This window comes from Arachis ipaensis, chromosome B08 (assembly GCF_000816755.2).
Source record: "Arachis ipaensis cultivar K30076 chromosome B08, Araip1.1, whole genome shotgun sequence".
Lineage (NCBI taxonomy): Eukaryota > Viridiplantae > Streptophyta > Magnoliopsida > Fabales > Fabaceae > Arachis > Arachis ipaensis.
Genome location: NC_029792.2, coordinates 18,093,879 through 18,109,305, shown reverse-complemented (window position 1 = coordinate 18,109,305; position 15,427 = coordinate 18,093,879). Strand labels below are relative to the sequence as shown.

The window sequence follows — 15,427 nt, the reverse complement described above, 5'->3', positions numbered from 1 at the left end:
CTCTTTTAAATCAAAAGATGGAATCTCAACCAAACGGCCATTGGAAATGTTACATATTGATCTTTTTGGCCCTACTCAAACTCAAAGTTTAGGAGGTAAACACTATGGTCTTGTGGTGGTAGATGATTACTCTAGATTTGGTTGGGTACTTTTCCTTGCTCATAAGAATGATGCCTTTCATGCTTTTTCCACCCCTTTTTAAGAAAATTCAAAATGAAAAGGATTTGAAAATTGCCCATTTGAGAAGTGGTCATGGAAGAGAATTTGAAAATCAAGATTTTGAAAAATTCTGTGATGACTTAGGGATTTCTCATAATTTTTCATGCCCTAGAACCCCCCAACAAAATGGGGTGGTTGAAAGAAGGAATAGAAGCCTTCAAGAAATGACTAGGGCTATGTTATGTGAGAGTGAAATTCCTAAATTCTTATGGGCTGAAGCTGTGAACACAGCATGTTATATTTTGAATAGAACAATCATTAGAAAAGGGTTAAAGGAAACACCATATGAGCTATGGAAAGGTACCCCTCCAAATCTTAAGTATTTTCATGTTTTTGGATGCAAATGCTTTGTGCTTAACAATAAGGAAAACCTTGGAAAATTTGATCCAAAATCATATGAAGGAATGTTTGTTGGATATTCCACCACAAGCAAGGCCTATAGAGTTTATCTCAAGGAGCATAGGACAATAGAGGAATCCATACATGTTACTTTTTGTGATTCTAACTTAATTCCCAATATTGTGAAGGATATTGATTCAGATTGTGAAGCGAATGAAGAAAATCCCAAATCTGTGCAAAATAAAGAATCTGTCAGCCCGGTTCTGTCTCGTCAGATTGGAGGAGACACTTCCATTTTGTCTCCTGAGCAGGCACGAGCAACTGAAACAGTGAGACCACCAGAAGTTCATCAAAGCTCTACACCTGTCCGAAAGCCTAGAGAATGGAAGTCTATGAGGGGTTATCCTCATGATTTCATCATTGGTGATCCCTCTCATGGTGTAACAACAAGATCCTCCACCAAAAGGTAAACCGAACCTAGCAACTTTGCTTTCTTGTCACAAATGGAGCCCAACAATGTCAAACAAGCTCTTGAAGATCCATCATGGGTCAAGGCCATGCAAGAGGAGCTAGCTCAATTCGACAAGAATGAGGTTTGGACATTAGTACCTTATTTGGATGGTATGAAGGTAACGGGTACTAAGTGGGTATTTAAAAATAAACTTGGTGAGGATGGACAAGTTGTTCGTAACAAGGCTAGATTAGTGGCCCATGGTTACGATCAAGAAGAGGGTATAGATTTTGATGAGTCTTTTGCTCCGGTAGCTAGAATGGAAGCAATTCGGTTGCTTCTTGGCTATGCCGTCCATAAGGGTTTTAAAATGTTTCAAATGGATGTTAAATGTGCTTTCCTTAATGGCTTTATTGATAGAGAAGTGTATGTGGCACAACCCCCCGGTTTTGAACATAAAGAGTTTCCAAATCATGTTTTCAAATTAACTAAAGCTCTTTATGGTCTTAGACAAGCTCCAAGAGCTTGGTATGAAAGGCTTAGTGCCTTCTTGTTGGAAAATAAATTTCAAAGGGGTACCACCGACACTACTTTATTCATTAAAGCATCTAATGATGATATACTCCTTGTTCAAGTTTCTGTTGATGACATTGTATTTGGTTCGGCCAAAATTTCCTTGTGCGAAGAGTTTGGAAAACTCATGACTAGTGAGTTTGAAATGAGTTTAACGGGAGAGCTTACTTTCTTTCTTGGCCTCCAAATTAAACAAACTCCTAGTGGTACTTTTATTTACCAAAGAAAATATGCAAAAGAACTTATTAAAAAGTTTGGCCTAGAAAATTCCAAAGTAATGGGTACACCAATGCATCCTAACACAAAACTTGAAAAGGATGATGATGGTCAAGATGTGGATGAAACAAGGTATAGGGGAATGATAGGTTCACTCATGTACCTTACCTCCTCTAGACCGGATATTGTTCAAAGTGTGGGTGTATGCTCAAGATTTCAATCTCACCCAAGAGAATCCCATCTTACGGCTGTTAAACGCATCATTAGATACATTAAGGGAACTTGTGATTATGGCTTGTGGTATCCTAAATCTGATGAATTTTGTGCAGTAGGGTTTTGTGATGCAGATTATGCGGGAGATAGAGTGGATAGAAGAAACACGTCCGGAATGTGTTGCTTCCTTGGAAGCTCACTCAACATGTGGTCAATCAAGAAATAAGCCACAGTGGCTTTATCCACCGCTGAAGCAGAATACATTTCCGCATCTGCATGTTGCACCCAATTAATTTGGTTAAAAACACAATTGGAAGATTACAAATTAAAAATCAATAGTATACCCTTATTTTGTGATAATATGAGTGCTATAAACATTTCAAAAAATCCTGTTTTGCACTCAAGAACCAAGCACATTGAGATAAATATTCAATTTGTAAAATCTGAAGACCAAATTGCTGATATTTTTACAAAACCCCTCTGTGAAGACAGATTCTGTACCTTGAGAAAAAGTTTGGGAATGTTTGATTTAAGTTTCATTGAAAACTTGTGAATTTTTTACTCTGCCCAGTTTTGTCTCGTAGGTTTGGACGAGATAAAAATGCAAGATTGCTAGAGGAGCTATAATCAAGGGGGAGGCAATGCAGAATTCAAATTTTATGGGCCCCACCAAAATTCCTTGACCCCACCTTAACAGTTATGGTAGTTATCTCTCTACAAATAAGAATCTTCTTCTTGTGTCATCAAATCTTTTTGGAAGTGGTTATTGTCAAATCAAAATCCTTCTCTCCATCTAATCCCTTGATTTAAGGCAACAACTTTTCAGTTTTAGATTTCAAAAGTTAAAAGGGAAATCATTTTTTTGGGTAATAACCACCCATAATGGTCATTAACCGCCCACTAATGGTCATTACTCACTCCATATTCTCTCTCCAACCCTCATTAAATGCGTCACTTACCTTACATCTCCCTTCCACTCAATTCGGTTATCTCCATAACCTTTCATATTTCATTCCTCCATCACCATGAAAAAGAAAACCGCGCCAAGAAAAAGTGAAAGGCTTCTATTCTCTCAAAAACAGTCTACTCCACAATCACACACACACATTCACATACATTCTACATCATCTTCATCACCCTCACCCCCATCAAAATGCACAGACACAATGAGAAGAAAAGTCATTGCCACAAAAACTTCCTCAAGGAAGAAGAAAAGTGTTCCCGTGACGGAAGAAGAGGAGTCTCATACTTCTCCCATTCCTTCCCCTCCACAATCACCACCAAAGAGATCAACTCCCCATGCATCCGGGAAGAGTGCTCAAAAGTCGAAGGGTTTTGCTCTTCATGACACCACCGAACCACCAAACTTGGAATCCCTGGAATTCAGAAACAAGTATGGCAAGTCTCACTTCCACTTTGATCCTAGCAGATTCAACTCTTGCACTTCTTTTGAGTTTCACAATGAGGTTATGGAAAAACGTCATCTATGTACAACCTACCTTGTGAATCTCGACACTCTCACTAACAAGGGCATCAACATCTCCACTCTGTTTGAACTCCTCAACTGGAAGCCCCTTCTTCTCATTCAAAAACCAGTCTATCCTGGCCTTGTCCGAGAGTAGAGGAGGAGGAGCGACTAAAGGAACCAAAGGGGACAAATATGTGGCTTCAGACAGTGACAATGAGACTCGGCCAGAGTCTTCCAAAACGGTCAAATCCATCAAAGAAATTTTGGGTGAATTCTCCAACATGGCAGATATGATGATTCAATCTCACAAAGAGACTCACAAGCAAGCCTCTGAAAGCGAGAAAGCTTGGAAAAATTACAAAGAAAGGGTCGGCCTGATGCTAGCATCTCTTAAGGAGGGTCTGAAAGATGAAAGTGAAGGAGGCGCTGAGGAAGAAGATATTAATTTTTCTGATTAAATGACTGTTTTTACTCTGTTTGATATTGGCTCCATTAGGCTCAATCTGTTTTTTGTAGAAGCATGACTTGATACTCACTGCTCTAGGATAATCTCTAGGATACTATGATATAATTTTGCTACTTTACTTTGAATATTTTGCTATGTTGATCATGTTTTGTGCAGGCGCCCCCATGATGACAAAAGGGAGAGGAAATTTATGTTCCAAAATTGAAATTGGAACAAAACATGGGCTGGAAAAACAGGGGATGAGAACAGGGGATGAAATTTTCAAAATTAAAAATTTATGATCACCCTTGATTCAAAGAATGCATGTGTTCAAAGAATGAATGTTGTTATAGCATTTGTTTTACTGTGGTCACTGCTGTTTGAACTACATGAAGCATTTGGTTTATCATGATTAGTTAATACTCATTTGGCATTTGGTTTATAATGATGTTTGATTTATCCTTGATGCCTGGCTGTTGATTCACCATTGATAAACTTGTTGGATTGAAAACTTATTTTTGGCAGTTCCTTTAAATTGTGTAATATATTAAAACTGCCTTGTTTTGATCATGTGTACTTCAAATAATTTTCCCATCATTTTGTTTTGCTCTGATATACTAACAAGAAATATTTGGAAAAATATTTGGATAGATTTTTGTTTAAGTTTGAGCAGTAAATCAGTTTATGATATCAAATGAGTTTTGATTATCAATTAAAACTACTCATAGATCAAGCATTTAGCATCATAAAATATGCTAAATAACATTGTTACTTGAAGCTTGATTTAAATGTTACAGGTTAGTGCTTCCCTTGGTAAAATAAGCATGCATCAAGGGGGAGCTATGTGACATTTAGAAAGGGGGAGAAATTCAAATTCAAAGGGAGTATTCTTTACTCAATATCTAAATTTCTTTCCATTTCAATTTTAATAATGTTTGTCATCAAGGGGGAGATTGATGAGTTTGGAAAACTCTTATTTAATTTTGATGATGAACAAAAATTATTAAAATATTTAATTACAAAATTATTAATTTGATCTTAATTCATACTTACTAAATTAATAATTTTGTTGTGCAGATTTTATGTTGGGCCGAAAAATGAGCTTTTGGTTTAAGCCCAACAATCAGCCTTGATGCATGGTTTATAATAAGTGGCTGAATTTTTATTGATGGGCCAAGCTTAATGTTGTTACAACCAAGCCCATGGTTAATTTTCTCATGCTTGATCCGAAACAAATTTCATCAGGAAAGCAAATGTTAACTAACTGGGCCAGCTTTAATTTCAATACTACAAGCCTAAGTCTTATTAGTGATGAATGGTTCCAAGCCTGGTCCGAAACTAAGAAAGCAAATAAGCTTCATGCTTTCCAACGGATTCCATTACTTGCTAAGAATGGATTTCAAAACTTAATAAGCTAGCATTGGAAACATGAGAGAGAACTTGACTTTGATTTGATAGGGAATCATTATGATTAATGCTATACGCTACTCAAAGCAAGGGAAGTAAAAGCAATCTATCAATATGTTTCAGTTTCATTTAATTGCTTTTACTTTAACTTCACATTCTCTCTCATCTCTTTCTTCTTCTTCCTTCGGTCCTTGTCCAGGAAGCTATGGACGCTATGCTCATCAACCAAGAAAAGGAAGAAGTTGCATGCATCAAGACCATCAAGCTAATGATGGCAAGAAAACATACTAAAATAAAAATGAGCTGTGGCTAAGATACTCACCAAATGTGGTTAGATTTGGTGAGGTTATCTTGAGTTCTTCATGCTCAAAAATGGAAGGTAAAGATTCGGCCAGCAAGGGAGATATTGAAGCATGGCTTGTCTTTGATTCTGTTTAACCACCACAGGGAGTAGCTAGAGTGGCGAAGTGATGGTTAAGGCAGAGATTGAAGCAGATGAAGTCATTATCATCATGAAGCATCAAGGGCCAGAAATCCATCTTGGAGAACAAGCCAAGGATGGAGAGCTCGGATTGATGAAGGGTGATGATCAAGAAAGGACCAGAGGTAATTGCATGTTGGGTTTTGCATGGTTATCTCTTCTCACTCTATGTGGCCGAACCGGTTCTGTTTGTTGAAGGAGGAAGAAGTTGGTTTGGGTGTTGGCTTCAAGTGTGGAGGCTTCCCTCTTCTTTAAAAAGAGAGAACAGCCACTGTTTGGAGCAAGGAGAGAATTTGAGAGTGCAAGGCACAGAGTTCTCAGAGCTACCTGAGCTAACAGTTTTTCTCTTCTCCTTCAATGTATTCTGTTTTGTATTTTTCTGTTTAATTTTGTCATGTCTTGAGTCTCATGGAAAAAGGCAAACAGGGAGGTTTGTATGAAAAAGCCATAGAGCGGAAAAAGGCAGAGAGTGCAAAATTAAAAGAAAAAGCCATAGATGTCTTAGAGTTCCTTTGTTCATCTATGTTGTATTTCATGATTCTGTGGGAATCCCCTTGTAAGTTGGGTTAGCACTTTACAGTTTGTAATCAGGTTGATTATAGTGAAATTCCATCATTGTTGTGATGGAGACTGGATGTAGGCTGCACTGCACTTAGCAGCTGAACCAGGATATATCTGGGTGTAATCTTTCTTCTCTTCTACTCCATTTCTGTTTTCTAATGCACAGGAGCAAAAACGAAAAATGTCTCGTGCCAAGTGATGAGACAAAACAAAAAGTCTCGTGGCTAGGGACGAGATAAAAGAAAAAGTCTCGTGTCCAGAGACGAGCCAAAACAGAAAAGTCTCCTCTGAGTTCAGTAAGTGTTAGCAACAAAAAAGGGGGGCTAAGATTCAACCCCCCTCTCTTAGCCACTGAAACCATCACATGTCAAGTGCCACGTGTCACTGATCTGACATGTGGCGCATCAGGTGTCACTGATCTGACACATTAACCAATCATCTTGTGACACGTGGCATTAACCCACCACATCATCATGCCACGTGACACTTAACATGACACATCATCATCCAACTGACAGAAGGACTAACGTGACCAAGTCATGTATCTTTCGGAGACAATTTCGATTAATTTTATCTTTCGAGGACTAAAATGAAGATCGATATATCTTTTAGAGACAATTTTGACTATTAACTCGCTAAAGGTGATTGGCTTTTGAATTTTTTTTTTTTTTAATTTCAAAGAGGTAGAAATAACTAGATGGCCAACAGTGAAAAAATCAACAAAAACAATGTTATAAGGCCAATACAAGTTGTTATTTTTTAGTTAGCTGTTAGTCAAAATATTGGCCAATAAAAATTAAAATTATTAGTCTTTTAAGTTTTTTTTCCCAATCAACATAGCTTATGCATAGACATTTGTATTCATTTCCAAAGTCCAAAATCACAAATGTAACAAGAGCTTAATAAGGAAGAACAGTTTTGTTAGTTTAACATAAGAATAAACATTAATCTATCTATTTTATCTATATAAAAGTTAATTCCAAAATCATTTTATATCAAAGTCATTCTATATTTAAGTAACAATCTCGCTAGATGAATAATGAGAGGTATAAACAATATGAATAACAAGCCGTATTTCAAGTTTGCTAACCATTCAATTTCACTTTCATCATAAATTCACCACTTTTATCGAGTGCTAGGAGGTAGTAAATTTTGTGATTTGTGTAACATCCCAACTTTTTGAATCAAGTCATTTTTTTTAATAACTAATTAATTAATGATTTAAGATTTGAATTTAAAATTTAAACATATGAAAGCATTAGTGGTAGTAAATCTCTAACCGACAATAAACAACCTTTTAAAATATAGTCATAATTAATTATACATTTATTAGATTTGAATGATATTTAGTTATATGAAAATATAAGAATACTAACTCTATTCTTTAAGTTCAGTATAAAATCAAATTCAAATTAAATTAGATAGATAAATCGGTTACAAGTTCATAGTAGAAAATCGCGCTCTTATTAGCCAGCCTGATATACTAACAGTATTTCGGGAATATCTCAAGCTGTGATTATCCGATTGACTTCATTTAAGATTCGTTTTAAAGATAATTCAATTCTCTATAAATTTATCTCTAATAGCTATTTCCAAATTCAAAAAGTAGAAAACATTATAGGGCTCACAAAGTGACGATTCAGATTGCAGATTTCACCTAAATGCCTCCTAACATAATCTGCACATACCTGAGAGCTATTTGATCCTTCCTTTCTCATTCTATTCCTTTTTTCTATACAAAACATTCTAGTATACACAAAAGTCTAGCTATGGAATAAGTCTCTCTTCACTAACAAACTGCATCTATTTGCATCAGAATACCTATCGAAACTTCACTCGAGGTAGGGGATTTTGTGCTAATTTTTATATGTCATATCTTAAATGTTTTTTAGCATTGCACGTCATGATATAATGTCTCTTTTCTTCATACGCATCATACATTATAATAAAAATCTTATGTGCATTAAAGAACTGAGGGAATGATCCTTTGGTAAGGGAAGGTGACCCCCAAAGACAAGATAATCGAGATGATCCTTCGGTAAGGAAAGGTGATCAGAAAACGTTTGGGATAAGAACCTTCGGTAAGGGAAGGAGACTATCCCATCAATTTTATATAATAATATATCTTTTTTGATATGACTCCCTTCTTGTGTATGTCTAAATAACCTTGATTGTAAATTGAACCGAGGGAATAATCCTTTGGTAAGGGAAGGTGACCCCCAAAGACAAGATATTGATATGATCTTTCGGTAAGGGAAGGTGATCGATCGAGATGATCCTTCGGTAAGGGAAGGTGATCGGAAACGTTTGGGATAAGAACCTTCGGTAAGGGAAGGGGACTATCCTATCAATTTTATATAATAATATATCTTTTTTTGATATGACTCCCTTCTTGTGTATGTCTAAATAACCTTGATTGTAAATTGAACTGAGGAAATGATCCTTCGGTAAGGGAAGGTGACCCCCAAAGACAAGATATCGATATGATCCTTCGGTAAGGGAAGGTGATCGATCGAGATGATCCTTCAGTAAGGGAAGGTGATCACCAAAACGTTTGGGATAAGAACCTTCGGTAAGGGAAGGGGACTCCCACTTTTATACCAGTTTGAGTTCAATACCTTCCATAAAAGCCATGAGAAAAAGTAATGAAAAGTACAATGAAAAGTATGATCATGATTGTTCTTCTTTTATCTTTTTGATTTATGATTATGTTTATTATTGCATTCAAAGATCCTTCTTTTATCCAAAGTTCCTTTTTGAAATCTATGATATTCGTTAAGGTCTTGATTTTATTCAGATCTATTCTGTTTGACTTTTCTATGTCAATGTTACTATTCTTCTCTTATTTACTATTTATTTTGCCTTGCTTTATGGCGTAGGAGAAATCAAACTAAGGTTTACGAGTTTATGTTTTAACGCTATAGGCATTTTATATGTATTACACATGTCATAACATAAGTAAATGAGAAGCATCTAAAAGTCACACCACTCCGACTAATAAGAACTTTTGAAAATAATAATTGAACAACATTGCATCATCACTGTTTTTATTTTAAAAACTCGGAGTGGCTGGGGATGGATACGATGACACCATATAGATAAACTACTGAGAAACTTTTGTTTCTCACCCCTCTCTCCGTACCATCTTCAGGAACGATGCAGTACAAAGCAATACACTGCTCAGTTGAGGTGAAAAGACGAGTGCACTAGTGGGAGCAAGCTATCGAGGACGTAGATACAAAACATTAAGCATTTACCTTAGGAAGGAAGGACATGCGATTGTTTTAGCCATAGTTATACAAATTAAGAGAATTAGGATTTTTTGTGTGTCTTGTTTTATTTTTATTGAGTGATTGCAATTGTAACTATGATGTTTCTTGTTATGATATGAGTAAAGCCTGTCATTGTTGTGCCTTCATAGTTTAGCACGCCCGTTTTTCATGTTAGTATTTCTAGATTCACGTATATTTTTCAACTAGTAACTCTTCTAATAAAGACTAGTTATTCAATTTTTTTATATAAATTATTTTATATAAATATTTCATATTTGTTTTAAAAAGAAACAAAATTTCGCATAGATTTTAGAATATCACCTACTAAATATAATCCAGATAAAGTTAATCTCAGTTTAAAAGCATTAGGATGTTACAATTTGTAACCATCAATTATTCATCATTAGTATTTTTAATAATGTGAGATTTCATCCAATAGTATAGGATTATTTACTTTTCTTTTGCTGGTTAAGTGCTGGCCAAATTTTAATAAAAGTGCTGGCCCTAAACTTTCTCTTTATCTAATTTCATTTTGACCTAATTACACCCCCTTCTAACTCGTTCATCCGTCACCTACCCCAGCATGCAGTCTCCTTCGCCGGCGAAAAAGCTCCCCAGCGCTACTGTCTCCCGACATTATGAATTTCGAGTGCAGGTGAGCCGTTTCGTATTAAGAATAAACATCCCATTTGTATATAGACATCCAATTTACATGAATAATAAACATCCCATTTGCATGAAAAATAAACATCTGCATGGCGTATAAAACTTTCACTGCATAATTTATCATCACGTTGACTCTCATCAATGCTCAGATTTACAATATTGCCATCTGATTGATTGGAATGATCACTAGTGTAGGCTGATGGGGCATTAGAAATTTTTTCACCCAATGATAACTCCATCAACAATCTCAATAGCATGCCTTCAACACAAAAAACAGGTAATGAGCTTGGGTTAGCAACAGCGGTGCCACCTTCAGCAGTCATGAGCCAGTAGTTACGGCGGCAGTTCTAGTATCGTGAATCACAATGACAGTGGTAGTACGAATTTGTGAAAAACGTAAGGCTGCACGGGATGCAGGAACAGTAGTGTTCTCGGAAGGAAAGGCACGCTTGGCGGCAATTGCGACTTCGATCACCTTGGGTTGGCGCCCTCTCCAGTGGTGGTGGTCGGTCATCTTGAGTTGGTGCTCTCTCCGGTGATGGTGGAAATTGCAAATGGTTACAACGTATTTTAGAACATGTTATTAACTAATTCTAATGATTTAAATTCAAACATTTAAATAAATCTAATTAATTATTAACCTAATTTAAATCATTCTTATTTTAAACCGTTGCTCACTTTGTTTAATATTTATATTGTTCAACTATACTTTCTCTTTTAGGTAATGACATATAGATTCTTTAGAATTTCGCCATATCAGCATATTACTATAGATGTAATTCTATTATGAAACCAAATATATATATTTTTTCAACCTCAGTGTCAATTCTTGCATGTAACAGTATTCATAATAATTAGCAACATAATCCTCGCAATTAAAATCTCTTTTTAATAATGTTAAATATTCTTTTCATTATTCAATTCATATTTTGTAACGGTTCTCACAATAATTAATAAAGTTTTTTTTTATCTAAAGCATTACATGTGTTAGATCCTAAAATTATAGATTAAATAAAATATCTTCAATCTTTTGTAGAGACACAAAATAAATTGATTATTCATTTGTTTTTACCATCACAATTTTTTAAAAATAATTTATAGGAAATGGATATGCTAGAATGTTTCAAAAAATAAAAACTGATAAAACCGTTACAAGTATGTTTAAAATGAGCCTAACAATTATGTGCTTATTAGATGCGCCACATTTATATAGATCATTAGATTTTATTAAATAAAAATCAAAGGCAAATATAAAAGAAGAATAATGATGGACTCTAAAAAATACAGAATATCCTAGTATATAAATAAATGCTTTAAATGGTAATACTTTAATACACAATACTTTAAATGACAACAAAATCTTTTATTCTTAAATAACTAAATATAAAACATATAAATACAAAAATATGAGTATTCTTTATTCAATAAAATTAATTATTATGCAAAAAAATTTTATAATATTAAAAAGTTATATTAAAATAAAATTTTAAATTGTAACAAAAAATATAAAATAACTAAAATTTTATTTTATATTACTTGATAAATAATTAAATAATTATATTTAAAATTTATTAATTAACTATTTTTATTAAAGATATTATTATATAATATAATTTTTCATAAAAATATTTTTAAAATATAATTTACATATATATAGGATTGTATAATCTACGTATATATATCATGTATTATATATAATATTTTAAATAAATTATATTTTAAAAATATTTTATAATATTTATATTTATTATTAAAATGAGATTAAATAGCAAATCAAATAGTGAATACTCACAGAGTACTAAAATATATAAACTAAGACTAATTTTTTTTTTTTTTATCTTCGTCCCTTCTAAAACTCATGAATGATAAAATAATTTATTTTTAGTAAAAAAATCACTAAAGTATATATTTTTCTTTAAAAATTACTTCATTTTTTATCCATATAAATCATATGATTGCAAAAAATATATACTCAACCTAAACTGATGTCGCCTCCAGCGGTTTACACGTGTCCTAATACACATAAACCGCTACTGGCAGTAGCAGTTTATGGCCAAAGCATCAACAAACAGAAATTGCGACAGCCTCTAGCGGATTATGTGCCTCTAGCGGTTTATGTGTTCCCCATTCGCAAGTAATCCGCTGCTGTGTATAGCGGATTATGTGTTTCGATTAACCACTACTGCCGCGGTTTCTATAGATATATGAAATAATGTATTTGCGTATTCATATTTGAAACAATGCAATTACGTAAATTTGAGAGACAAATAATTTATTTATGTAAATTGCCCAAATTTATATATATGAAAAATTAGTGTAAATGACATAATATTTTCAAAATACTTTTATTTTTTTGTATTTATATGTTTTATATTTTTAATTACGTAAGTTTGATTAGTTTATGTCTTACTAATATAAGTAAATATATAATGTGATAGGCATGTATTTAGAATTATACTATTTTTATTCTGTTTTTCTAAAAAAATTTGAAAAAAATAAAAAATTAATATTTTTATGTATTATATATAATATTTTAAATAAATTATATTTTCAAAATATTTTGATGAAAAATTATTTTATATAATAATATCTTTAACAAAATTAGTTAATTAATAAATTTTGAATATAATAATTTAATTATTTGTCAAGTAATATAAAATAAAATTTTAATTATTTTATATTTTTATGTTACAGTTTAAAATTTTATTTTAATATAATTTTTTAATATCATAAAAATTTCTTGCATAATAATTAGTCTTATTGAATAAAAAATACTCATATTTTTGTATTTATATGTTTTATATTTAATTTTTTAAGAATAAAAGATTTTGTTGCCATTTAAAGTATTGTGTATTAAAGTATTACCATTAAAGCATTTATTTATGTACTACGATATTCTGTATTTATTAGAGTCCATCAATACTCTTCTTTCATATTAATCTTTGATTTTCATCTAATAAAATCTAATGATCTATATAAATGTGACGCATCCAATAAACACATAATTATTGTGCTTATTTTAGATATACCCAAGACTTATAGCCTTATACTATAATAGTATAATTAAAAGACGTCAAACTATTCTTATATAATTTGTTTGATAGGAAAAGAAATATTATTACTAATTCTTAATTTTAGACTATTACAATCAATTTTATGCTTAATTAAGTAATAATTCAATACTTTTTTGCATGCACTTTAATAATATTATAAAACATTCAAATAACTATAATAATATTAGATAAAATTATAATTTGTATTCGGTCTTTACAACAGTTATTTTTGAATTGATTCAAGTTAAGATAGTTATTTAATATTATTTTATTTTATTTAAATGTTTATATTTTAATCTTATTCAATGAAAAATACTTATCAAAATATTTAATAATATAGATATAAAATATTTTAATTTTTGAAACATAAATTAGTAAAGATAACTTTAGAGATTATACAAATAACTATATTTGCATAAAACCTTGAAATGTTTATGACTCATATATTTTCATATAATTAAAGTTCCATAATTTCAAGAAATATACTTTTCAAAAAATTATTTATAATTTGCATTTATATTTATGTATTTAAAATTATTTTTATAGTATTATTAATCACTTTTATTATTTATTTAAATTCGGACAACGCCGGGTCTCATTCTAATTAAATAAAATACACGAAAATGCCACCTATCTTCGTCTATCGAGCTTCCAATAGACTAACTGTATAATCATTATTTGAGACTGCTTTATAACTACTTGATGAAGAAACATCACCTCCCATCTCTCTCTCTGTAAAGAATCCAGGCATTTTAGGTTGAGGTAATGCAGATTCACTACTCAGCATTAAAACCACACTTGACATGCTTGGTCTGTCATCTGGATTCTGCTGCACACATAGTAGTCCTATATGGATCAATCTTAGAACCGGAGATAAATTCGATGTGTCTCTTATTGCATTACAAACTATTTCATAGCCTTTGCCTTCTGTAAACAATCTCCATGCCTGCACATTTTTTATACATTTGGTTGATAATAGAACTTAGCAGTATATCAAGCTTGATTAATTATAATTCAAGTCCATGCTTACATGACCAAGAAGGTTAAAGTGGTGATCTTGATGATTGAAGCCTCGGTTTCTCTTCCCACTTACGATTTCCAATACCAACACACCAAAGCTAAATACATCGGATTTTGTCGAGTACACTCCATCGATTACATACTCTGGTGATAGATATCCACTGCACATTCATATTCCAAAAGTTATTTAGAAAAAAAGAAAGAACATAAACATAAACATAAAGCAAATGAAAAGAGAAAGAAAGCCTCGGCAAAAAAAATAAAAAAAAATTCAAAGAGAGACTTTTGCTTAAGGTGCATGTTAGAGATATAACTATTTATGTATCTCTTCCTATTAATTTAAGCTTTTGGGAGGAGTGGTATTATGATAGAAACTAGACAAGTTGATGCATTATTATGTTGATTGTTCAAAAGACTTACTAGGTTCCAACCACATTTTGTGTGCTTGCTTCAACTTCATTTCCTCCGAAGCTTCTAGCCAATCCAAAGTCCGATACTTTTGGGTTCATTTCTGCATCTAACAATACATTGGCGGCTTTGAGATCTCTATGAACTATTCTATGTCTTGAATCTTGATGAAGGTAAAGAAGACCTCGAGCAATTCCATTGATTATATGCAAACGTGTCGGCCAACCTAGTAACTTAGCCTTCTGTTCATCTGTTATAATTCCCAAGTTAGAAAATTTTTCTAAGATTATCAACTGTGACTTTGAAAGAATTGTGCAACAAGGACTAGCTGCATTTTTAAATTTTAACAACATAAAAGATAAACTTTAAGAAAGTTATTTCGAACAATGCATAAGGCTTATAGAATCAAACCAAATATGAAGAAGTCCAAGCTCTTATTGGGCATAAATTCATAAATCAGAAGCCTCTCTGTTGCTTGAATACAGCACCCTAGTAGCTTCACTAAATTCCTGTGCTGAAGTTTAGAAACATGCTTAACTTCATTTTTGAATTCTTTGAGTCCTTGGGTTGAATTCTGTGAACGTCTTTTGACAGCTATTTCTCTTCCATCTTCTAAAATACCCTGAAAGTTATAA

At 32.7% G+C, this 15,427-nt stretch overlaps 1 protein-coding gene across 1 annotated transcript in view; it reads right to left on the bottom strand.

The window, feature by feature from the left end:
- Positions 13,911 to 15,427, bottom strand: part of LOC107610656 — a 9,520-nt gene continuing 8,003 nt past the window's right edge. Inside the window, exons 11-14 of the mRNA XM_021108159.1 lie at positions 15,204 to 15,414; positions 14,805 to 15,042; positions 14,395 to 14,545; positions 13,911 to 14,310 (exon numbers count right to left, since the gene is read on the bottom strand). Of these exons, the coding sequence (XP_020963818.1) occupies positions 14,005 to 14,310; positions 14,395 to 14,545; positions 14,805 to 15,042; positions 15,204 to 15,414 (906 nt within the window). The 3' untranslated portion in view covers positions 13,911 to 14,004. The remainder of the gene's footprint in view (positions 14,311 to 14,394; positions 14,546 to 14,804; positions 15,043 to 15,203; positions 15,415 to 15,427) is intronic.